This window comes from Seriola dumerili, unplaced genomic scaffold, assembly GCF_002260705.1.
Source record: "Seriola dumerili isolate Sdu_G_001 unplaced genomic scaffold, Sdu_1.0 BDQW01000003.1, whole genome shotgun sequence".
Taxonomy (NCBI): domain Eukaryota; kingdom Metazoa; phylum Chordata; class Actinopteri; order Carangiformes; family Carangidae; genus Seriola; species Seriola dumerili.
In genome coordinates, this window is record NW_019174258.1 from 2,719,708 (window position 1) to 2,747,486 (window position 27,779).

Below are 27,779 nucleotides of genomic sequence, written 5' to 3' on the forward strand. Positions count from 1 at the left end.
TATTGGCTTAATGACAAAATGTGCAACAGATCATTACCTTGGCACAGAATCCCAAACCTCTTGCATTTCTCAATTAACAAGTATAACTGCGCCTGCATCCATTCATTCAGTTAAACCATTAGTATGCCAGACTAAAATGTCAGTTTATGTTAACTGATGTCACTGACAAAAAGAGCAAAAGGAAGAGGAAATGTTGCTGTTTGCTCTTTAAAAGGTTAGCAGCCTAGAATGACTTTTAAGAGAAATGTTCAAGGTTTGCAAATTCACTGCTGAAGCAGACCTCTGAGTGAGAGCAGAACAGATTACCCATGGATCAATTTGACAAGCTGTCAGCTACTTACATATACTTTCACAACTGCAGCCAAAAATGTGCGGACTAAAGTGAACTTTATATTACATTCACTGTATCTAGAAGTACAGGTAATGTAGTCTTTCAGATCAAATGTGCTGTATGATCATTTTAGATATGGACCAAAGGTAGATCCTTCTCACACAAATCACTAACATTTGTAAAAATCAAACTATCTACTTCAAAGTACAAACGTATATGCAATAGTTAAGCTTTTAAAACTGTGAACAATGTTTTTTCTTTCTTTTTTTTCTGTCCAGTGCACCTATCATGGTTTATCATGCTGCTACAAGAACAAGATTGCAAGAGGAATAGTTTCAAACCACTGCATGTCTCATCCTCTCTTCATTTTAGAAACACAGTGGGAGGTGCGGCACATAATAGTAAATTCCTGGAACCATTCTCCAGTCTGCAATTGCAACATCATTTGCCTATAATTCATGCTAAAAATGTCATTGTGTTTTTTTTCTCTTTTTTTCACCATGTTTTTCTGTTAATTTTACTTTGTTTTGATCATTTGTTTTCTTAAATGTTTTTTGCACATTAGGGCTACTGTACATTTCAGTTTTTAGAACTGAAGAATCTATTGTTAATTGGACAAGTTACGCCTCTAATTAAAGTCATCCGACTGGCAGAAGTTTTTCTTAATGTACTCCCTGCTTTTCCTCACGCGTACGTCAAAGGCAAGCAAAAAAATTTCAAAGATTATGTGTAAGCAGAACTTCTGCTGCTCAAATGGAGCGTATTTCCACTAATGACAGGGATGTCTAAAGTTGAACCCCATTAGCAATGCAACTTGTCCCTTGCTTCTCCTGCCAAACACGTCCAGCAGTTAGCTTTTCAGAGAGCCTGTCATTTCCCTCCACTAATTTAATATTGAGCAAAAGCAAATCTATAATTCTGTTGTATCCTGTTGGATGGCAGCTAAGGGACAACCTCTCAGGAACTCATTAGAATGGGCTCAAGAAGTATCTTTTCAATATATATGCTTTAGTGGGGCAAGACATTAGTTACTAATAAACCCACATACAGTACTGCTTATTGCTGCTTTTACATTTCGAGGTTTGAGTTTCAGTGTTTTCTCATTTTAATTGAATTACCTATTTATATTATTTTTTTATGCTGACTACGTTTCATGACCCTGAATCCCATCAAGCTCCTTCAAAACCTGTGCTGCTTCAAAATATATTTAAAAATAATTCAGATTTTTTGCAATCTTGAATAGATTGATTGAGAAATATGGTGGTTTGATCACTTGTGCAGCACCATAAATGACTGAATAAATAAAAACTGGTGCATTACAGTTGGTCCCTTTTCCCTCTTTTCATGTTTTGTTGTTTTTCTCTGAGCGCTCTGGTGTTACCTTTGACGAAAGATCATTAGCACCGAATTTTCAGTCAAAGATGTAGTTTTCCAAAAGAAGCTCAAAACATTTTGCTTATTCTGATTACAAGTTTTTATCATTCCTCTGAAAATCATCATTTCAGTTTTTCTAACCGTATTCAAGAGGAATGCAAATCTGTTATTGTAATCAATCATATTGTATTGGTGCATCATGTTGTGAATCACAATCCTCCTGTCATTAATCACTGTCAGACCACAGCAGCCAGGCACATCTGCCCAACTGGACAAACATGGCAGCACAAGTCACAATACAAAGTGTGACTTATTAAAATATTCTATACAATAACCCAACATCTGCTCCAAGTCAATTATCTCAGCATAGTCCAGTGAAGCACGGGTGCATTTATCAACGTCAGGCTAGCAATTTACTCCTTGTGTGTTTGTTTTTTTTCTTTTTTATGCAAAAGCACACACGGGAAATTTAAAGATCATTCTGTTAAATAATTGGTAACCCAACTTTCATATCATGTGGCTGAGAGCTATGCCGCTATAACTTATTATTCAGATGTTATAAAACCCTGAAAACAGAGAGCAGAAGCATTTCCTATTATTTGTGAATGTTGCTATGGTATACACACAACATGCTGTTTGACCATATCACAGGTTTTGAGCTCTTTGAGCACATTTTCTAAATTTATGACTCAATAGTTTATAAAAATAATTAATGTTGGTGTCAATTTTGGTTGAGACTTGCAGTTTTACACATCTTGAGAATCTCTGTAAGAACTGTTCGTCATCTGTGTTTCATATGAATACACCTGACATTGGTTTGATTTCTATGATGAACAAAGATCTGCAGCACCACAGACAGCTCAGTTCCCTCGTTTGATTTTTCTTTACTCTTTGCCTGACCCAGAAATCGTCCTGGTCCACCATCATGAAGGCCATTCCCAATGCCCTAATTTCTGCTCAGAGGAGCAAGGATCGAGGAGCGTGAAGGGATCCCTGAAGAGACATGAGCGAGGGTACATGAGAGCAGCCTTTGCAGAAGACTTATACCGGAATGACATACTCCTTTATTGGAAGTCAATTCATGATTGGACACTGCAGCTGATCGGACTGCCCTGAAAACCCATGACAGACACTGCAGTTTCTTACAAAAGTGGACAGAATAATCACAGAAACAGCTGAAGTGGTGCACAAGTTTTAGATTTTATTTGTTTTCTGATTCACCATCTTGTTAAATATGAACCTATTAACAGTGGGTCTGATTAACAAAAGAGCCATAAAAAACTTTCTTTATTCAATAGAATTTTTTTTCTGTTTATGATCTATTATTTCCTCCTTTAATCTGTATCACGGATAACATAGTCGGAGAAAGGAGGAGAGTTTGTTGTCTTTCAGCATATGAACATGCTTTCATTGTTTCATTGTTATCAACTCAGTCAAGTGAGGCTGAAAATCTTTGTGTGTCAGTATAGAAACTAGACTTTAATATGAAATATATTTATAATAATTTCCATTTTTCCTAAAATATTAAGACATCTAAATTACTTCTACAAATCCTAAAACATTCTAATCACAATGTGGATCATTAAATAATAAAAGCACAGACAAAATATCAATAAATGCAGATGCAAAAGAATATTTAATAAAAATAGAAAAAAAAAAAAAACAAACAAAAAAAAAAACACTGCCGCCAGTAGAGAGGGTTCATGTTAATGCCATGCTAACACAGGGTGGAGACTCCCTTTGCTCTCGAAACAGCCTCAGTTCTTTGTGGCATGGATTCCACAAGATGATTCTGCTCCATGTTGACGTGACTGCATCACCTAATCTCAGCAGATTTGTCAGCTGCACATTAATGCTACCAATCTCTCATGCTGTCAATACTCTGATTGGCTGTGACATTCAAACCATGACTGATTCACATTAAGGGGCCCAAAGAAAAGCCAAGAAAATATTCCCCGCATCATAACTACACCACCACGAGGACGTCTGGACTGTTGACACAAGGCACGTTGGATCCATCGATTCATGCTTTTGATGTCTAATTCTGAATCCACCATCTGGAGCATCAGCGGAATTCCAGATTCATCAGACCAGCCTATGTTTGTTCAAGTCTTCACCTGTCCAGTTTTGGTGAACTGGGCCCACTGCAGCCTCAGATTTCTGTTCTTGGCTGACAGAAGTGGTACCTGACGTGGTCTTCTGCTGCTGTAGCTCATCCACCTCAAGGTGCTCTGACCTCTCTCATTAACAAGACATGTTCTTCTGCACAACTGCCATTCACTGGATGTTTTTTGTTTGTTGTTTTGGGAAAGTGTGCATCTACACACTGTGGTTGAACTGATCTGTGGACAGATTGCAGGTTTTTACAGGAGCAAAAGGGAGAGAAAAAGGAAATAACACTGCTGTGATGGCAGGTGTAATCAGTGTGTCCCCTTATTATTGTTATATGGAGAGCCCATATATGGACAAATACAAATAATCAAAAGTCAGTAAAGACCAGTTAAAGCCGACTGACAGGTGGTCCAGCTGTGGTTTCACCATCAGAAACGGACGTTGCTTAATGGACGTTCTGAGGCAAATGGGATGCTATCAAGAGGATTGGGATGTGCCCTGTCAGTCTATTTCTTATAGACTATAAAATAGATAAATATAGATTCCGTTTCAAAAAAGTGGATACTTGCTCATTGGCACCTCAGAAATTGCTAAACTGTATGCTTTTTCTACAACAGCTGGCAAAGATCTTGGCCGAGGGCAGAATATGTGAAGCAGTATCCAGACATTGCTGGAGTTCTGCTGTTGGGTTTAGAATTTGAATAAAGGATGAAATCATTATCAGCCGGAGCGCAGTGTCACTGAGTGTCATTTAGCCTTGGATTGTGATCAAATTGCTTTGCAGTATCTCTGGAATGCAAGATATCATAATAGTATTTGGAGTTATGATTCCCAAACTTTTTCATCCCAACTTCGGGTGGTTTTACTTCTTAATTTTTAGTTGGAGGATGCCTTTTCTTCTGATTTAATCTTCAAGACTGCAGTTCAGGAATCAATATTTGGTCCTCAAGTATGCAGGCAGCTCACAAGGAAACTGAATATTTACATCAATGTTACCAGTGCATTAATGCATAATTAGGCTTCTCCTTAATTTGTATTTGATTTTGTTCTTGACCCGTTAAATAGCAACACTATGTGCTGGAAGTGAAGCCATTGTCACAGGCCCCTGAACCTCACGGGGCAAGTCTGTCCTGCTGTGGTGGAATTGACCTGTCGTAGCCCCTCACGCCGAGGAGATCAGCCATGAAATTGGCTCAAGGCGAGCTGGGGGTATAGTCTTTAGATACTGCCTCAGTGAGGTAATACCCAAGTAGTGTAGGGTTCTCGCCTTGGCACAAAAAACCTTAGCAACCCTAACATTGTTTCCTTCTCTTCCATAACCAGGACAACTGTGCTGGGTGGCTGTTCTTCATGCCCACAGGGAACCTTTGTGCTTCTCGGGCAATGCCTTGCTTCACAGTGATGAGGTGGAACGTCTTAATGTAATATTTATTACAGGATGGATTTCACTGTTTCTGCATGGTTCATCTATGACCCTCGGGTCTGGCTCTTGCAGTATTTTCTCCTGCTTCCTTATGGGTGACTGCTCTTATTGAGATGTTAACAGTGAAAATGAAAGGAAGTTCAATTTGGGAGTGTTTTTTTCATATACTGAATGTACGGAGGTGGCCAACCCCAAAAGATTTTTGTTTGTACTTTAATGCATAGAATTAAAGTTCAAAGTGTGGATTACTTGAAATATCTGCCAAATGGAACAATAATATAGGACAAATTACTGTGATTGCTTGGGAATGCAATGCTGCTTGGCAGACACCCCTCAGGTGCCAGATTTCAGCCGAGACCACCAAAAATAAACTCAACCTGCGAGGAAACACTGACACACATGCTGTGCTGTCTCTGGCGCAGGTGCTGTTTGCGGAAAAAAAAGCTGTATAGCTTGGGAATATATTCTCGTCTTATTTCCATGTAAAGCAATGTGTATGGATGCATTTCCATATGCTGTATGTGATGTGTGTCTGTGTGCATGTTGATCTGTCTTGCACCTGAGCCTTTCATTGACAGGGTGATGTGATTACATCCCTGCTCATGCATTAACTGGCTTTTAAACGGCAACCTGGTTATACACTATAAGTGATTCTGTACATCTGTGCATTTCTATGTTTGTGCGTACGTGTGTGTGTGTGGTTGTGTGTGTGTGGGTGTTTGTGTGTGACCAGTGCTGACACCGAGCACTGTATGTGCAGCGTCAGTTATTGTAGTGGATCACAGAAGGCTGACAGCTCTTATCAGGCAAATGGGCTCATCTCAAACCATATTTTCAGGATGAGGCATAGCTGCTACAATCTTAACTTCACTCTTTGGCACCATGTGACCATGTGGTCATTTATTGATTTATTATCATTTTAGTGTTGCTGCAGTTGCTGGACTATGTAGCTAAGACACAAGTGAACCTATTTAACATATCTAACCCAATACAACAGCGCTGCATTACATCTTATCTATGTGAAGTTCAAATGTAGTTGACACTGTATCAGAGGTGTTGACTGAACTATATGTGAAATTTGTCATACTGCTTTGTTCACCAGCTGTAACCAACCACAAATTACTGCCTTAATAATTCATGAATTAAAAAACAACAGTGCATTAACAGTGGCAAAAAAAAGCCCTAATTTTAAATGTCAATATATGTCATATGCCCAAGGATACCCAGACTTTTGCATACAACTGTATACCATTACAATCTGACAATTAGAAGATGTTGTTAGCAAGCACTTAAGGTTCAACAACAAGATATAAAGTAAAAAAGTGTCTAAAAACCATGAACTGACCGATATTGGTAATTATTTATCAGTGCTTATAAAGGAGGAGGAGTGTACCTATGGTGTTCTTCCTATGTTTTATATTCAATTCTTATTTTTGCGATGGTATTTTATGACTAAGATTTTTGCTTTCTAATTTGTAACCTATGGGTCAGAGGTTGAGGATACTTTAGAGGCTGGTCATCCATGTGTCTAACTCTCAGTGGATAACTGATAAGGATTTAGCCTTCTTGTAGAGCATATACATAGGCAGTGTTTTCCACACATTCTATAAATAACCCTGACGAAGGCTCTGTGCCAACGTGTCAATGAAATAAAGAAGATTCTTCCAGTTAGCCAATTGTGTCAACTGAGTAGTTTCTTGCACACTCACAGCTAATGCAGTACCATTTCTCAGTACACACCATTAAAACCTGACACACAGAAGTGAAACATTGCTTTTCTACCATTTTGCTGTTTTCTATGTTCAATTAATTAACTCTGCACTGACCCAACCACAATGTGTAAATGTACTAAGACTACTGAATGTGATGCTAAAAAATTAGTACACACTGTCATCATATCACAGCTACAAGTGTTAAAAGAAGCATAATTCTCCTTCTGTGATGATGCCTCGTCATTGGGCGAAGGGTGTCACAGTTTTGTGTTGCATTACATTTTGGCTTGTTATGGTTGTTTTTTATTTTCAGTATCTTAATCCAAGGAGGAATACAGACATCCTCAAAAGAAATGTCATTGTTAATGCTATCTTTCCACATAAATGGTATATTTTAATCTGCCTCTGATTTGACATTCATCTAAAACACCCCCACCCCCACCCCCCCAACAATTATCATTTCCTATATTCACATAATGATATGAAGAATGAAATGCACACCTTGTGATTTCTCATTACTTTTCAACAATTAGTGATGTGCACTATAGAATATGAGAGGCCACACTGAGGGATTCTAGAGGGGTTATTTCGGCATGCTTTCATTTCCTGACACAAATTTCTCTATGACTTCAAATTCATTCATACACGGACATCTGCCCAAATGGACAGACAGAAAGGTAAATACTGATGACAGATAAAACTTACAGTCGCTATTTTTTTTCTCCATGGTAGCTTCCTAGAGGTTGCATCCAAAACGACACAGTGGTAATGTTTTTGGATTCAACCTGAAAACACATAGACTGCACTACTTTTTACCATCACAATAATTTCTGAAATTAAAATGCCATTAAAATCCATGTTTTCTTCCCTTCTTAAAAAAATGTCACAACTTTCAACATAATGTCACAATTTTAACCATTTTTCTTTTCTTGAAATTCCTTCTTCAATAACCTTATCCTTCAATCAACAATCCTACAGACTGTCTGTCAGATCCTCTGCAAATTTACTTTTACTGTGGCTCTGAGTTTGATGGTGAGGAACGCTGGGAGTTTAGATAAGAACGCAATGGCAGAGAAAGGAGAAGAGTGTGCCTCAAGCAGCAAAAGAAGGCCGTTTTCTTTCTTGCTTTTGTCTTCTTCGAATCATTAGTATCACAAATGTAGATGATCACAAGAAATACTGAAAGCAATTTTCCACCCTCCTGTAAAAGTCATAGTGAATTACCGTATTAAGCCCACCTTTTTCTATTCCCAAACAAATGCAAATTTTATTTGCCATTTGTAGTTACTGGTGAGAGAAAACACAGGTCTGCAGAGAGACTGATCCGTCTCAAAGCCTGTGGGCAGAAATCAACTGGCTGTGAGAAGATGAGGGCATGCATATAGGTTATGAGTATAGACTAAGTATTTAATAATACAGTCACCTACAGTGCCATGCACATTAAAGAAGTTCTTGCTGAGGGTTTTGAAGTTGACGGGTCTGAAATTAAATTTAACCTCCTATTCCTCCATATTCAGTTTAGGTCAATAATAAGTGATTATATCAATGTTGTATAAAAGGGTCCTATATACTCTGTTTAACAAGACAAACAATTTCTTTAAAGAAAACCAGCAGTCTTTAACATTAATTACAGTTACATGTTGCATCACAAAATTACACAGTGGCATCTTTTTAAGATCACTGTAAAGACTCCACTTTAAGGACCGCTCTGCTTCCTCTCCAACAGCCATACCAGATGCTGATCCCTAAGCAGCCCTTTACGTGGTTTTATGCGGGTAATAAGACTTGTTAAGTGCTTTACAAATTGGCAGGCATTAGAAAAGGAGATGAAGCATGAATGTTAAAGCTAAAATTAAGGTGTAATGTTCAAAAAAAGAGCAATAAAAGTTAAAATAAGAGCAAGAGCTCATAAAAGAGTATGTATTTCAAACAGTGAAAATCCCATGGACAAGTAGGCTTTAAGGCTATTTATAAAAGTGAAAAAAAAGAAAGAAAAGAAAAGGCTGCAGCCCCAGCAAAAGCCTAAACACACATTAGTCTTAACCTCTGGCCACTAAAAACCTCCTGATTGCTATAGGCTACCTTTGTGGTAATTGTGGGGGATCAGGAGGAATACTACTGGCAACACTACTACACGGCATCACGATGAGATACTGCAGCATTGTAAACAAACAGGAGAAGGCAAATACCACATATCATGTCGGAGTAAAGTAAAAGTACTCTCTGTGTGCCAGAACCAAACAATTCTCTACTTACAAAATCGCTTCATAAACCAAGGTTGAATGCATAACTGAAGCACGTGCCACTTCTGCCTTCAGCTACACATTAACAAATTGGCCATTTGTGGTCATAAATGGCCGATTTACAATAGAAAAATAAAATTTTTGTATTCAACTTTTTTTTTAGCAAGATTCCACTTAATATAATGTAGACATCTGAGTGTTTACAAATATGGTGCTCATCTTTGTTGTGCATTAGCCATGATCCCCTCTCGGCACTTTACACAAACACAGAGCACAGGCTAAAATCAAAACACATTCTCTTGAGGAGAAATGAATCCCAGCAACAAAGGAGCACGCAGTTTTGCAATGACGATCAACAAGCATTAATCTACAGTCTTTTAATGGATGTGACCAGTCAAATCGATCAAATGAAGGAGCGCTGTAGGGGAACATAACTGACAAGCATCACTTTCAGGACCGCATTTTGTGTAAACATTACACAGAAAGAGTTTTGACACCTACTCTAACACCTTGCTATGTTACTGATTTCATTAGATTATATATAAATCTAGACAAAAAAACTGAAATCTAAGTCTAACCTTCAAGTTTGACCCCCTAAAAAAGAACAGGAAGAATTCAACATGTATCTTAAATTAAGAATACACTGGGCCTGAAGGATCCCAGTGGGAGAGTGCGACCATGCTGAAAGGCTGGGCATTAACCCGGCAAATTCAGATTACTAATCACAATATACATATGTGCAAAACATTTATTTATAGGTAGCTCCTGTGTAGTCTAGCTTGCCTTTTTTTTTAAAAGTATGTGTGCTCAGTCCAACAAACTGGCTCCATGTCCAAAACTATATATTGTAAAAAGCTCAGTGGATTCATTTCCAGAACAGAGGATTGCTTGTATCCATTAGAGAAGACACATCATGCAGTGTAGATGACATACTCTCTTGTCTTGGAGGGAAAAGATTCATATTGCATGAATAATTTCCATCTAGTTCTGACAAGCGCAGTGAACCTTCATTTGCGATGCTTGATTTAGCATTTGTAATTCCCTGTTAGGCAAGAAACGGCATTTAAACTGGCATCACTGCAAATAAGAAATGGTTATGAACAGAGTCACAGTGTTAATATGGTTTAATACTGCCTGCTTGCTCCACTGACTTTTGTAATGGTTTAATATGAATATGGGTGGGAAGGCAGCCACACAGTTGTCTATGTGCTGTCATACTGCAGAATGAACAAAGCCTGTCAAAAACCCATCAAAAACCTGCTACAACAAATCAACTAAATCCACACTGTCTTAAGCAGCATGAAACACTACAAACATAGTGTCAAAGAATACCTAAAAATTACAGCTGAGACTAATGTCATGAGTATAGATTTGGCTGTAAGAAAGTTAGTATTGCTTATACATTTAAGTTGAAATTAAGTTTGATCACTAGGAATTTCCCAAGCTGATCAGCATGAGCCAGAATAAGAATCAGAGCCACACTGAATTTAAACAGTTGATAACAGTTGTATTTTTCCTGTAGTGACAATCTGTTGTTGCACCACACCTTACAGTGTAAGTTCTTCAGTTGGCTGCATTTGAACATCAGTTATTTGTTCAGGGTCGAGATGAAGAAATGTCGTCCAAATCCTGTCAAAACTCCCCCTCCTCTTGACATTGACACTCCTCTCCTCAAAACACAAAAGATCATGGCAGAACATTAAATGACGCTATTATCCCTATTACATAGGGACATATAAATATCTTATGGAGACTTGGTGTTGGCAGAATGTTATGGATTTGGATCAGGAGCAAAAAACTTGATTGGCATATCTGTAATACTTAGATCTTTAATGTTCCTTTTCAGTGGTTCCACAAGAGTCAACCAACATACAGTAATAAGGTGTGTTAAAGGAACAGACGTTAAATAAGAAATGGTAGTTCAATATCTGTTTGGTGTTAGATGGACTGAACAAAAATGACAAGAAAGGCCCTCAAAGTCATGGGGATGTGGGGATGGGAAAAAATGTAGCAGTAATCTTACTCAATCTGGTCTATAAACACCCAATAATCTTGGGAGTAGGCCATAGGAGAGGACTATCAACAGCCAGATGACTAAGGATTTAGAAATCATTATGAGACAGTGTACAGTATATCTTATATAATAAGGGTCTATTCTCCTAGATTACCACAAACACACAAGTCCAAGCATCAAGCATGTGTTCTCTCCCGATTATTCTTTGAACAAGACTATAACGATACTACAACAAGTTCTCTAAATCAAATTATACCCTCTTGATTGACACATAGAAGCGTTTCCTGATCTGATGCCTATATTGGCAAGAAGATATCATTTCATTGTGCCTTCCAAAACTGTTACAAATCAAAACTGAAAAATAAATCCAATTTATGCTGGAACAACACCATGGTTGAGGTTTGGTTGGATTTAGACAAAAAATGACCTGCTTAGCTTGAGGGAAACATCGTGGTTTGGATTAAATTGACTGCGTCACTAAGGTTAATGGAAATTCATCATCATCAAAGAAGATAAAAGAGGGCTTTGTCACATGAATGTAAACATATGCCATTTGGGGACTTGCTGAAACGACTGACGCTGTTGTTTTTCTTGGGAAGACAATCTTGGTTATAGCAGCACTCAGGATAGATGCCTGATCATTAAATGAAATGATACAAAAAAGTAATAAAAGCAGATCTCAAACTTACTTGGATAGTCAGCACAGATGCCCAACATGCCAAAGCCCAGCAAAGACTACACACAATAAAGGTTTTAAGACCATACAGTCAACATCCCTTGCTGGAGAACCCCTAAAAAGAAAGAACAGACTTAACAGAACACTTAACCAGTACTGGCAAAAGTGCCAAAAGCCAATTTCACACTTTTCAGAACACCACATTGCATATCTGCTGAAGGAAACCATTGCTGATCCATCTTAGCCCTTAAACCGTAAATGCGCCATCTTGATCTCAGGCCGCCGTTATACCAACTTTCATTGTTGAAAGCAGAAAGAGTCGTCACATCATTTATCACTTCACGTGTCCACTTGCTATGCGGCAAATTATTATTATTGGAAGGGACTGGTGTGAGCTCTGTTTTTACATGTTTAATGTTTGACTGCTTTACACAGAGTGTCTTTCAATTGGATTTTACTTTGCCAACTGTTCACTGCAAATTGTATAAGGACACATGACAGCCATAAGTTAAGTAAACGTAAGTCAAAATGATCATGTCAAAATTGTCAGCTGGCTATGTACCAAAAGCACCACGACTCTGGTACTTTCTCTCTCTCTCTGTGTGTGTGTGTGTGTGTGTGTGTGTGTGTGTGTGTGTGTGTGTGTGAGTGTGTGAGTGTGTGTGTGTGTGTGTGTGTCATGTTTGAAATTGTGCATTTAAATTTGATCAGCATTAACAAGGTCCCTGGAATGCATCTGCTAGCCATAAAATATTAATTTTAAACAGAGACTCTTTAGGGTTGAGTTTTCATTAGACTGTGATGATGATAATGTTTCCCTGTGTTTTGCTCCAGAAAACAGATGAGGTAGCGAAGATAACCAGGTTCCCAATGCAAATAAAGCTGTATTAGCATTTTTCATGCCTACAAAGCCAGTCGGACACTGAGGCAAAAGCAGAGAGGAGGCCTCTAAGGAAATTGCCTGTATCATTCACACGGTTTCTGGTGAAAAATGATCCCATTGGTTATTACCAGCTACCAACACGAGGGAGGTAACATCCCTTCACTCACTGGAAGACCTGCACGTCACACACTAACAGCTGGAGCTTCTGCCTTTGCAGACCCCTTTGGAATATCAGCCGCAGCACATCCTCGTATAATCATCATGCTAAAAAGATCATTAGTGCTAATTACCATGCAAATACCTTTGTTATTTTTTTCACCTCATTAATATTATCGGGAAACCTTATTTCCTCTGTGTGCAAAACTATGCAAATAAGTCATTCATATGCTTTGTCGCTGCTATAATATATCAAAGCAGCCTCACACTGAAGATCGAGGGATGGAAACGTGCAACATGTAGGAGAATGACTACTGCATGAATTTCTACTTTATCTCTTTGTAACTAAATGTGAGAGGCTGAACAAACATTTTCTGAATACAAATAATAAGCAACTTAAAACTACTAAATACTCCTTTGCTTTATTTTTAGAACTGCATAACTTTGTTAGTATTTACTTATTTGTCAAAAGGATTCTGCTCAGCCTAATAACCCCAGAACACTTCATTTTATATTCAAGCTGGTCAAACTATTCCCTAGGACATGACAATTATGTGAAATTAAGAGCTGTTTTCTGCCTGTAAGCCAAAGCCCCACTTGGTCTAAAGGAGCTTTTACCCTCGGTGAGATAGGAGCTCCTCTGATGTTGTAATCAAAGTTCTGCTCAGGAATCTCTGATCTGTCTGTCCCAGCACGTACTCCAAACTATTAATAGACATTAAAAAAATTGCTTCGAAATTCCAATGGGATGCAAGCTGGCTGTTATCAGCACATAGTGTAAAGGCTTACACAGCCTTCAGGTGTTAATTAAATCTCCACTGACATTCCCATATCCTGCCCTGCAGAATAAGCTGCAGTTCAGATACTGCATAGGTGAAGTCACTTCAGTCACACCAATCTTGCTCAAAACAGGACAGGAGAACATCCCGCAGGCGAGGGAGGAAACGTGGTGACAAGAGAATCTTCCATGCTTAAGGCAGATGAGTTTGTAAGTGCTGACTGCTTCTCTAGAGAGCTGTGAATTGATTTGCTGACCGTGGCTGTCCTCGGTGGCAATCTCTGAGCCTTGCAGTGCAGGCTGGAAGCCTATAGTGCCGCCTGGCACACTCATTCATCAAGCAGCGCGAGCCATCATACAGGCAACTCCAGCAGACCTGGGCCCAGGGCTAGGGGATATTATTAGAGATGAATTGAGGTAACTGCCTTTGATGACCCAGTTCACGCTGTCTGTCGCTCTCTAAGCTTTTCTTCCATTCTACCAACTTTCATTCTTACTTCCAGAATCCTTGCTCTGTAAGGAGGTCAGCGGTCATTGAGGCTAGATGTACTGCAGTGCAGAGTGTGTGATGATCCTGAAACTGCCACGGCTGGTAAGAAAACACAACTCTACCCACTCAGGTTGAGTCCTGAAGTTTCATATTAAACCCAGATATATTCCATCCATGTGTTTATTATAAATACATACAATATCAACTACAAACTTATTGAAGCACTGTAGCACACACAGCTATGCACCAAAATACATAATTCAGTCCAAAACTCGCAAGAGACATTAACTCAGCATTACCTCCAAGGGGGAAAAACAAAACAAAAAAACAAAAACATGCTAAAGGCAAAACATTACTTTGCATAGATACACAGTATGCAAGGCTACAGAAACTGTAAGAGCTACAGTATATCTGTATGCAGAATATATTGTATAATCTTTGTGTACGTTTGACCTGCAGCATGTAAGGGATTTATCATTTATAATAAAATTACCAAAACTTGACAGCTACTACAGATATCCTAAAAGTTAAACAAGGTGCATCACCAAATACAGTGTGTAGAGGGGGTTATATATTTATCTTACAATACAGTATTTAACTGTCGAGCCAACTTTTCAATACACTGCTACAAGAACTGGCCAGTTTCACTGCCTTTTTAGTCTAGCATCCAATACGAAGCCAATCGAAGCTGATAATATAAATGTTCTGCTTTTGTTAGTTCTCTGTACAGGCAGAGAAGAATCATAACTATTATTACTGTTTGTGTTCAGCACCCACACACACACACACACACACACACACATGCACACACGCACACACAAAGTAATGAGCTTCTTAATGCATTTGAGGAAAAATAATGCAACATTAGAAATGAAAGATGCTGCACTAAAAGTAATGAAATAAGCAATAACCTGGAATTAGCAAAAGCTGTAGCAGTACAAAAACAGTGTTTCTGGATAATAAATCACTGCCATCTCCATAACTTACGAAAAGCTATTGCAGACTATTAATAGTGATGGTAGCAGATGATAATAATGTTTACAAAAGACAAATGTAATGTTGATTAGAATGTGCTCGGATGCTGTATCATATATCAACTACAATATCAAGACAAATCCAACGTGGTGTGAAACTGTATTGCACTTGTTTTTTGATTTGTGTCAGAAACACAGTATGTGTGTGGTCATGTCTGAATGATCAGCTTTGACCTTAACTGTCTATCACATTCTGTCACCTTCGTGTTTGGGCCACGCCTGGGGAGGATAGACTCCAGGTCCCCCACCTACCAAATGATATGGAGATTGCAATGAATGGGGACCCTCAGAGCCATGCTCTCATTTACATAGGACAGGATGAATCTATACTGAAAACAGATTTGTCAAGGACACCTCATGAATAAAAGATCACATAGATGTATAATGAGGGTTTATTGTATTTAGCCTGCCATGATCTTATGAAGATCTAAAAGTTAAGAGAAGTCTCCCTTGCATATCACAAAAGTTCATTCAGGAGAATCCACTTTTGTAACATGAAATAACTCTCGGAAAAAACTCTGTTATGACATCTCAATACATTACCTTGAATGGCGACTGCAAAAACCTTTAAGTGGAGTTCTTCATCAAATTTGTTTTTGTACTGTAAACCAGACTAAATAATACTTCCCTTCATCTAAAACACCCATTTACATTAGAGTAAGCATGTGAGAGGTATAATGTCTCTTTACCCATGTATACACCACTCTGCTGCTCAGTTATTCTTATATGTGCTCAATGAACACACTTTCTGTCACCTCTTGCTCACTCCTTTATACCTCTGTGTTCTCCATTTACAAGCTGAAGTAGTTTTGGCACTGAACAACAGAATAATCACAAACAAACAACGCACGCATACAAGCAAACAGATAGTGACATATCAAATATGAACTCTTAACATTAAATTCACAAATAAGCAATCTGAAAAGCACTCATGAGAGGTATTAATAGCCTTGATTTATAAATGATAAGAGTGGGAAAGACTTCCCTTAGAGACTACAGATACAACACTAAAATCAAAACATTCCAATGTTTAGCATAAATTAGAATTTTAATTTCCCAAAACTGAGTCATCTCACACTCACAGGGACTGACAAATATTCAGAGAAAAGTTCTGGCATATTCAAATAAGACAAACAAGGCACATGTTTAATCTTCAAATGCTATGCTGCACTAACAGGAGGGACTGGAGCAGTGTCCGGTCCTCTCTGCTTTGCATGCGACTACTCTCTTATTCCAGTCAGTTCTCTGGACACTGGGATGGCTTTATCAAAGCAACCTCCGGCCAAGATGTCTGAGATTCCAGAATAATCCGTCTTTTATCCCTGTGACTGTGTATGTAGCTCCGAGTCTTGAGCCAGCCAGCTGCACCAAGGACCGGTTATGTCAACATTAAGGCCCACACACACACACACACACACACACACACACACACACACACACACACACACACACACACACACACACACACACACACAAAACAAAACAGATGTACATGAATATGGATCACATCATATTGTAATCAGAGACACATGCCAGCTACATGAAAACACCTGCATGGCAGGCTATTGTGACCTGTGTTCCCTTAATGACAAAGAGATGCATTGCTCTTACTTATTCATTACGAGAAAAATAAAGAACCCACTCGTATGCCCACACTGCGTGCAAATGCATGCCCAGACACACATACACAAAGCACATATTGGCTAACTCTACCCCCACTGCATTTCAAAATGTGCTTGCCTCTGGCTGTACTGTTCAATTTCGGCAATCATAATAACAGTCCTGGGAACCAAGGCAAGCATTTAGGCTTTTGAGAGCTTTGTTTTCCTGAACAGGAATATCTCTGCTAGCCTCATAAAGCTGACTTGACAGGCCAAGAGAGGACTGCCAGCCAAAATTAAAGAATTATTCCCTCCTAAACACCGGTGTTCACTTTTTTTTTTCTTTTTTTTTTTAAACCGGGAGCCAAGAAGATACCCAGAAAATGAAACAGAAGTGTGGTGTAGCAAGGAAGAAGTGNAAGGGGGCAGGGGGGGGGGGGGGGGTTGATGAAGAGCAGAGGGATTGTCTGCATGCTCTCACACCCACTGGGGCTTGGCATGGTCCACTGTGGCTTGGCAAAGGTTCGATGCAAAGCTTGGGTCACGACTTGGTCCTCTGGGAGGCCCCTTTATAGCTAATTGCTATCCCACTGGGGTGAACCTTACCTCATGCAGCAGCACGCGCACAGAGATATACACGAGGAATACAAGGAGAATGACAAATGGTGTGCTGAGAGAAAAGAGGGTGAAGACGATGACAGAAACAGAGAGAGACGGAAGAAGAACCAGCATCTTCCATGTGAATTATCATGTTAACAGCTCCTCAATCCAACTGTGCTATGTCCACGGGGTTAGAGTAGCATTTTGGAATTGTCACCATTACACTCTGACAAATCAGACACTGTTTGCTTCTGCAACATATCATTTATCACTTCAGTCAAGCAAAACTAAAATCTTGCTGGAATGTGCATACCCAAAAGGAAAATCTACAGACATTATTTTGCAAATAGAGAATAACAATTGTACTGTTTGTGGGGGACATAAAGATAATACATGTTAACATTCTGGCATGTTTTACATCGCTTAATCCACATTAAAGTTGAAAGATAGTTACTCCTCTGGCAAAGATTTAGTACATGGCTTCCTTTAAGACTGCCTGATGAGTTTCCCCTCTGTGTGCTTCATTATATTATAACATGGCTGAGAGAGGATTTAGCTAAGAGGCACTCAAGAGGAAAAGTCTGAACCACTGTGAATCCAAACAGGATTTAAACCCCCAGCCCCAACACAACTTGACCCCTTTCAGTAAGCCACTCGTCTTCCTGTGTTGGTGACTTCATACATACATACTAGAACATAACACAATGCCTCTTCTATGAGTACACTGTTTCATAAACACATTTCCATGATTATTATCACCTCAAATGCAACGACCACAAAAACAGACCAGTGCATTTTATGAGTGTGTATTTTGAGTTATCATGAACTAGACCCTTTCATGGAACATAAAAGGGAGTGAGTTTCATTGATGTATCATACATGCTTGTATGCTGCACGGACCACCAGATAAAACTCTCAAGATAATTAGTCGGCCCAGGAATTAATCAAATGCGGGGGTTGAAACACCAGGTCTGAGTGACATCAAGGTGAAGAACAGTTTGATCTCTTGCCGTTTGATGAAAGATTGGATCTTAAAAAGACATTACAAAACTTAATGATGCAAGAAAATAACGGAGCCCAAGTCATTCAGTCTTCTCTAATCTGTTGACCTTATACAGGTCTTATTGGAGACATGTGCAGTGGGGAAAAAAAAGAAAATTTACAATCGCTCATTATCAGAATGTCAACTGTTAAGTGTGTACTTAGTCGGGGGACATTCTGCATTTGTAATCTGAGTCTGAATTGTGTTCATGTCGTGTTTTTTTTTTTTCTCAGTTGCTCACTCATTTGAATGAACGGAGTGAAATCTGTGTGTGTACCACATGAACACACTTCCTATAACATAACCGCCTCTTTCCAAGACATTGTGTTACATGTGCCGTTGGTTCAACAATGACAGGAATGAAACCCAGCTATGACACAAGTAGGTGGTTTCAAAGCACTCTGGGATGCATTTGTCAGACAGCAATAACAAGAAGAAGAAATGGGCCGACAGTAAGACTTGATTGGTGTAATTAAATAAAATTGTTTTATTTGAAAGTCCTCCCTGCCCACCCCCTCAGTCTCAGAAGGTCAATACAACAGACTATAGCTCTTGTCCCTGATGGCATTTGTTCAGACATAACAAACTCTGACAAGGTTTATGACTAAAGTCAATGCTGCCACAAGAGGAAATTAAAAGTGTACCATAAGACACATGAGGAATGCATGTTTCAATGCAGCGGAAGGGAATGTAAAGTAATTCTCTGCACACAAAGAGAAACACACATACACACCTGACCACTGACCACACCTGACAACCTGCAAATCTATTATTCCCTACCCACGATCCTGACTGCAGGCCTCCCACTTACAGATGGCAGACCTTACTGTTCTCAAGACTACTGAACTGCAAAATTACCATTTCAATCCTTGCGAGGCGCACAGAAAGAGGAGCAAAGGGAGAAACATTAACAACAAGCTGCTATTTTATTCCATAATACCTGTTGTTCTATTCATGTGGGAGTCAACTCTGAAGCTCCTTCTAGACTGTGAAAGAGCTTTTGTCAACCTGGCAATTTGACTGTTATATAACACCAGTAGCAATCACCATCACAGTGAACTTTTATATGAATCTTGCTCAGAAATATCCTGCATTATGTATACTTCTGACATTCAAAAAGGAATCTAGAGGTATCCTAGGACTCACTTAGATGTCCCATGAAAGTATCACCTGCACATGTTGTTTTTTTAAAAAGCCAGGAAATAAAATAAGGACCACAGCTGTATCAAGTGACACAGATCTGTAGTTCCTGTCATTAATCTGTAATGTCTCTTTTTGACTCCATCCTGAGTTGTGCTCTCTCTGCTCTGTGGCACAGCTGTGGAGCTGAGGATAATAGAGGATTCTGTGAGCATCCGTACGGTGCAATAATGAAAAACGCCCCACGCTGCGAGAGGAAATAGCAGATTTCATAATCCGTCTGAGGCCTTGGCCCTGGTCGCTGGTCCATGGAGACAGTCTCATTAAACTTCTCATTAGTGACACACTGAGCTTCTGTAATGACTGAATGCATATACAAATCACCTCAGACATGAAAGGAGGGACAACAACAATGGACTCAGGCTCCATCCCTGTGCTGCCAAGTCCTCTGATAACAGCATTTGTACCTGGCAAATGGAACAGTATTGCACATCTGTTTACAGTCTGGCAAGACAGTTTGTTTAAAAAAAAAAAAAAAAAAAAAAAAAAAAAAGAGTCATTGATTGATTTCTGTAATTCATGCTCTCCAACTACTGTATCCACTAAACCTCATGACACTTCCAACCAAGGGTAAGATTAAAAAAATACAAATTTAATCTGCGTCTTTGGTGGCAAGCTATCATAAATCGAATCAAAGCGCCCTGTCCTGTGGATGTGAATCGCAATTTCATGTTGTTCATTTCAATATATGAATTCTTAAAAGGGTTGTAACAGTCACACTTACAAACTCAGATCGTTTCACTGTGATGAGTGGCATGGTGCGATGATTGCTTGTGTGCGGTGCAGAGTTCCTGAGATTGTGTGGGTGAAAGCTATGTTTGAAAAGGCTCTGACATGCAATCATATTTTTATTACCAGTCGGTCACATCATAACCATTGAAATGAGCAGGCAAAGCAGCATGCCTGTATGGGATGAAACTGTGCATGTCATATCCTTACTCCTCATTTTAGTATATGTAAATTGTCTTTTAAGAGCTATAAAAACATACAAAGCACCACCACTGTTCTCTGTAGTTTTGTAGTTTAATAAAGCTCCAATTCGAAAGATGTTTTTATTCCCAGGGGACAGGCACATGCAATTTTTTCCTCCACATATCTGATGAATAGCAGCAGCAAGATGGATGGTACGGCACACCTTTGTCCCAGCTCTGAAAGGGTGACAAACTCTGATATAAAATAAAGCCATCACGCTCTGAAGTGACATGAGCGGGATAAAGAGGGCTTTGTGTGTCTGTGTGTGTGCACATGTTTGTGCGGTCTGCATGCCTGCCTGACTCTGCAAATGGAACTTTGTATGAACACTCTGATCAGTGCGTCTCTTTGGCTGGAGTGAAGCCTGGCTATGAATATCAATTGTGCATTCATCGCTAGTTACTCCCCCTGACGCCCCACCTGACATAAAAGCGAATCAGCTTTCTGTTTGTGTCAGCGTTTACCAAGATGCTCTGCATGGCTCAAAAGAGGGAGCCTCCTTCACCCAGCCTCCTTACCTCAAGGGCATCGACAGACTGTCTGTGCTGTATGAAGTTGTAGGAAAGTGGATACAATGAATGTCCGCGGTAGTTGTCTAAGGTAATAAAAAAAATTTTAGCTTCTTGTTAGCAAAGCAGCTGTGAATGTCACTCAGATAGAGCATCTTGTGAGGCAAAATGACATGACAAAAGCTCAGTGTGAGCACATATTTGCAGTACCATCATTCTGTATGACTTACAAACACGCTTACATAAACATGAATTGCACTACTACTACTTAAGCCATTCCTTCACTCATTCATTAGCCATACCGCTTATCCTTCTTTGGATCGCAGCTGACATTGGGTGAGGGCGGGGCACACCCTGGACAGGTCACCAATCTCTCACATGGATGACATAAAGAGACAAACAACTATTCACGCTCCCGTTCGCATAGGCGCCAATTAACCTAACCTGCATGTCTTTGGATTGTGGGAGGAAGCCAGAGTCAGGCATCAGAAGAACGTGCAAACTCTGCACAGAAAGGCCCCAGACCCAGAACCTTCTTGCTGTGAGGCAACAGTGCGAACCACTGCACCATGATGCCGCCCTTTTAAGCCATTTAAGTATTGAAAAAGGCTGATTATTCATTGGCTTTTTTCCAGGCAGTAAATAATTCCATGCAGCTTAGTATCAGACCAATCAGGGTTTATATTGATCGCTTGTGTAATCATCACCCTGTATTCTCCTGTCAGCCATTCCCACTTCACTATTGAGCAATTAATCTCAACAACCACAGCTTGAGCCATGCCACACTTGGTGATGATAAGGTGACAGGTGTTGAGGAAAATGTCTAATTTCTTCCTGCTCAATCATTTCACTGTATCTGCTGTGCAATCCAACTATTTTCTGTCCGTTTCATGATTCTCAACCCACCTATAGAAAGCGGTGGGTTGTCCCTCTCGGTTTTTGCAACTGATCTCTTGGTGTGCGTGTATGATTGATTGTGGGGGTAAATGGATTCTTGTTTCATGTGCTCTAGAAATAATTGTAAGTAAACTGCAAACACAACACGTTAACCAATAAAATTGATGTTTTGCAGCATACTTACTGTACGGATCTATCAAAGCGCGTGCCATTTCACTCTCACCTTCAAGCTTAGAAGAAATTCATCTAATGATCCAGGCAGGGAGATAAGACTAATATAAAATAAATAAAAGAGTGTGCTGTAATAGCAGTGGGAAGGCAGCAATGACACAGAGACCCCATTGCTCACACTACGCTCTCATTATCTGCTGTGACTCCAGGTCTTCAGTATTAGCCAACAATAAGCACTCTGCAGGAACATCTGCTCTGCCAGCACGGGTTATTTTAAGACTTGAGAGAGACAGCCATGGAGAAGGAGGAAAGATATACCAAGCTATTTGTGGTGGAAATAATAAAGAGAAGGCAGGCCATGGAGGGAGACGGAACATGAGAAGTGGAGTAAAACTAATACATATAAAATTACAAAATAATTTGCAACTGAAAGGTGAAGGCTGTGAGGGGCAGTTTAAAAGTTAAACTAGAGAAAATGTCCCGTGGGCACTATAGGGAAGACAAATCAACCAATTACTATTTATGAGGGTCACGTCAAAGCCCAGAGTTTGGATCAAAGATGAACTGATATGCAAGAATGTAATATTGAGCCTTTTGGTGGTACAAGAGGCCTAATTTCATGGCACTTCCATCCTTTTCTTTTAACATCTAAACCAGGTCCTCCAGAGATAAGCCTCCCAGACCCTGTGTATTGGTGAAGTGTACACAGTAGATGTAGAGGAGGGCTAAGAATAGCATAGATGCTTGAAAGGACTAATCAAGCTGGACAACAATGTCAAAGCAATTCATCCCATGCTGAACTCAGGTGTGCAAACCCTAGAACATCCTCTGAGGCCCCTGTGGTGTTACGTAACTCATCTCTTACTGGTTTTAGTCAAGACGAAAGAAAAGCGAACCGACTATTTGTAGAAATTAACTCTGTTACTGTTAAATACCCTGAACACATCTCTTGCAAAAACTGCATGTATCAATGATTCTGTCGTACTCTGCTTCATGTAAGTCAGTCATCTTCCAGCGGTGGGGAATCTTACCTTTTGTCTGATTTCCTCCTCCATTTTGACCGGGGAGCCCAGCTCAGCTACCTGTTTAACTCCATCGCTGGCAAAGCCACCGTATTCCCACAGCACATAATTCTTAGAGTGGGACGAACCAATTATGGCTGACCAGTGATTGGCACGACCTGGTGAAGTCACACAACAAAATAATTAATTAGTTTGACACTCTCAGGCTTTTCCTTGAAGTGAAAGTATCGCAGCATTATTCACTTAGCAAATATTTCTTTTGTCCCTCTAGCAGCTCTAGAGATGGCGGTGAGTTGATTTGGCCATCAGTCAGGCTGACTGTCTGATTGACAGCCCAAGCACCTCTTTTGATGCAACATAACCTTTATAATGAATAGTGATTAGTTTCAGTCTACAAAATATTCAGTGTTGCTGCAAACAACCTACAGTGTATTACAAAATGTTATGCTCTCTTATAATCCTTTCATTCTCTCTCTGTATCTCACTCACTCAGGACAAAGGCGTGTGTGCCCAAGTGACATACAGAAAAGGGGCTAGTGGAGCTTTATGTCTGCCTATATACCTGTAAGCTTACAGAGAATGCACCAGTGGTAGTATCTATGATGATCCATCAGAGGTGACAGCATGGGCTTAAACAAACTTGAGCCTTACATAATTAACTTTGAGACAGTGGAAGGTAAAGCCCTGGGGTACTCTCCACTGTTGTGTAAGGCATAATAAGGCATAGAGTACCACTGCTCATCTAGCACTGATGTGCTCCCTGTTGATGTTTGCAGGTCATTTTGAGGTATCCTAACTATCTCACTGTGAGTCCTCAGTGGTCTTACATGTCTACCTCAACAGCAGAGAAAGTGTCTTGAATGACTTTATTACCTCCCTTGCTGTTATACTATCCCCCTGCCCAAGATGTTATTATGTACATGGACTGGAATGACATCCAGCTTCATCACCTTGAAAGCACGATGATGATTTAACAGCCTCCATCAACAGTCTTCCATCCCCAGTTCTGAAGACATAAAATTCAGTCGCTTTTGAGAGCTACTCATCAAGTTGACAGATTATCGCTGGGCTCTGTAATGGAATCCTTTACATTAACAACTTCACCATTTGTCTGAACACTATTATGCCACCTAGTTAGTCAAAGTGAGGTTCAGTCAAATAGGCCATTGGTCTGGCTCTCATCTTTATGCCCTAAATAGAGTCCTTACTCTGCAGTTCTGTAAGTCACCCATTTCAGCCTTCTGCTCGTTCCCTGAGTGAGTCTCAACAAAGATTAATCTCCTTTACAATTTAATCCCCATGTTTGCAGTATACTGTAAAGGTATATTGATGAACTTTAAACAGGACTTCACATGTATGGCTATAGTTGATAAGGTTGAACCCCTTTCACGGAAGACATTTATTCTCTGACTTTTTACTTCTACAATATTGTATTTCACTAAGATCTAGAAGATTGCCTATACGCATAGCCAGACTGGCGAGTGTGTCCCCAAAACGATGGTTCTGACAATTGTGAGCATAAATTGTAATAAAAAATGTCTAGATTTCGGTCAGATTTCTCTTTTGTGTTCTAACCAAGGACAGATTCAACAGCTGGAGCATCTTGAAAGTGCTGCAGCAATGTTTTTACTTTTAAAATATTTTCCTTTTTTAGCATAATTTCACTGGTTGCCTGTTTCAGTTTTACTGATAACTTTTCTGATAACTAATCTTCGTGAACCTCTAATGATACTCCAAGCCTGCACAGAGCCTTCTAACTCTTCCTGTGTCCCAGTTAAAGACTAATGATGACCACGATTTGGAACGACCTGTCTGATCATCTCTTAGGGCCTGATCTCAATGTGTTTTTAGCAATGAAAGGTGCCCTTTTCTTATTGGTGAATTGTTAAATGCTTTTGTGCTTCAGGTGCACTACATTTATCTGCCTAGCAGTTCATGTGGAAGCACCTTCGGAGCTCTCATCTGAAACTAAGGGAAGGTTAGTGGTGGCTGGTTCTGCTTGGTCAGAGAGAGAATATCAAAATATATGTCAGGTTTAGAGTGCTCTGTCTCAAATATATGGTCAGCCAGCCATCCATCCATCCATCCATAATGAGCCCAAATCTAGCAAAATAGACTGTTTGGAGTAACTTCTCAACAATGGTTAGATTGGCCAAAAGATGCGGTCTTGAGCTGGGAAATGTCACCAGTACAAATCCTGGAGATCTTACTTTTTCAATAACTGAATTTTATGTTTATGTGACGTAGGATATAAGGACTACAAAAGTGAAGCGTGTTTGGAATGTTTTGGATGTTTGGAGTCTAAGAACACATAAATGGTCCATGCCTTGATTGTAGCAAGGACAGGATAAAAAATAAATCTTTATTCTACTTCAGTCATTTGATGTTTGAAGGCTTTTCAGTCCTTGTATGGGTGGAGGACAACTTTATGAAATGGTAAAGATTACAGAAACAGAGGATGCCATTTACAACTTACAGTACCAGCCCCATAAATCCAATCAGAAGGTGTTGGACAGAGTAAGGAGACGGAAGATGGAGGGCAGCTGTTATTTTGGTGTATATTTCTCAGTCTGGACTCCAATATATCTCTTCCCTTTTGTAAGAGAAAATCGACAATGATGGGTTCTCTTTATTTGATCAATACACGGATGTTCAATTCTTCACTTCTCTCTTTCTCTCTTGCTCCTGCTACTCCCGTACAAAAATCTTTGTTGACAACCAGGCCATTCTCTGTCTCCCTATGTCCGAGTCAGCTGCAGTCGCTTGGGTTGAACAGCCATGCACTGCTGCATGACTTACTATGGGGACAAAAGGGAGAAGGAAAATAGAACTGTCAAGGTTATCATGTTGGCAGTAAAAAAAAAAAAAAAAAGGAAAAAGGTTCTGTTGGCCTGTTTTACAGAGAGTTTTTGGTCTCAGAATGTGTGTCGCCAAAGTGGTCTATGGCTCCTGCACTTGAAGGACATATGTTAAAAATAGAAGGATGATATGTGACACAGTGGAATATCTCAGGTAGTAAAAAGGCACGCAGAACAACTTGCTACAAAAGACAAAGTCAGACAAAGAGAACTCAAATAAGGACAGATTATCATGCTTTAACTCTATTGTAATCAATGAATGCTATTGCCTAGTACACTATGTACAGTGCTATAATGCCAAGTTACCTAGGATAGGATGACTTTGTGCAAGGAGAAATCCAACTGTAGCATCCTAAGACTGAGGATGAAGCAGAGGGCACAAAGCTTGCCCTATCCTCTTTACAGTATCTGCGAGGTGTGTGTGCGTGCGTGTGCATGTGTATACGTGTGTGTGAGTGAGTCACATACCAACTACTCCCTCCATAAAACAGTAAATTAGGGCTCCGTTCAATCTCAGGGTTTATCTTACTCTACTCTAATCAGTATATTGATCTGACTGGCGAGAGCCTGATTTAGACAAGAGAGCCTGTGTAATCCTTAAGTCCATTCACATCCTGATAGTGTGGCTCAAGGTTATATGCACATCACACCCAAGTGTAGTATTGTAGCTCACCACCCACATGCCTACTGCAAGCCACGTAATGGGGCTAAACCACCTACATGTGGAGAACATATCCCAGAGTTATTGGGGCTACAGTAAAACAACCAAGATTGAAGGATAAGGTTGCCAATATTCTATATTTTTGTTTTACTCAATACATTCTAACTTCTGTACCTAGTTTGTGACTCTGAGCCCAAAGCCCAATTTGTTCAATTCAAGACTTAAGTCTTTAGAAGTGGGTCATGAATATGTTTTTTCAGTTTTTAAAAAGGCTGAATTATTTCCAAAAACAGCTGGGTACTGTCGTGTTAGCAAAAGTTAAGGAAGCAAACAGCATATTTGTTGGGGACTAATTTCAGCTGCAGATGTGGTGAGCTGCTGAGTATTTAGAGCAGCAGCACAGTGTATGTGGATTCAACTGAAAATAAACTATAATGCCCATGTTCATCATAATAAAGGAACATGTCAGCTAGTGCAAAGGTGATGTTCACTAATGTGTTTTTAATAGCATTTGGAAAACAGTGGAGGACTATGACATGGTAGTCTTCGGAATAAACTGCAAGAGGCTTTGGCTACAATTCACAGCTGGTTTAGGTGTTTTCATGGGATTTTATGACAGTAAAATAAAAGAAAGTAGTATATCACCAGACTTATTCTTAAATCGTGTGATAGAGCTGCAGTGGCATGAAGGACAAATAGACGAGCTTGTGCTTACGGGGATAGTCTTTGGGATGAATCTTCTCCGACCAGTTCCCATAAAAGGTGACTCTGTACTTTGCTGTTCCACAGGCACAACAGTCAAGCAGAGGTTTATCTGTAGCATCTCCGTACAGGGATTCTGTAGAGAAGTGAAGGGAGGGTAGAGGGGTTGAAAATAAAATGAGCAAGAGAGAAATACAGAACACCGTGAGATAGGCATTGAGAGATTGCTCATTAGAATAGGGAGCAGATGAGAGTGGTGCCCATCATATAGGAGATGTGTGGTTTGAGAAAGTGGGGAGCCATGGGGGTGGGAGGGTG

At 39.8% G+C, this 27,779-nt stretch overlaps 1 protein-coding gene across 2 annotated transcripts in view; it reads right to left on the bottom strand.

Annotated features, from left to right (window-relative positions):
* spon1 (spondin 1) overlaps positions 1-27,779 on the bottom strand; it is a 67,981-nt gene that overhangs the window by 23,894 nt on the left and 16,308 nt on the right. For both annotated transcript variants that reach the window (XM_022741374.1, XM_022741366.1), the window contains exons 5-6: positions 27,475-27,597; positions 23,250-23,398 (exon numbers count right to left, since the gene is read on the bottom strand). In XM_022741374.1, the coding sequence (XP_022597095.1) occupies positions 23,250-23,398; positions 27,475-27,597 (272 nt within the window). The remainder of the gene's footprint in view (positions 1-23,249; positions 23,399-27,474; positions 27,598-27,779) is intronic.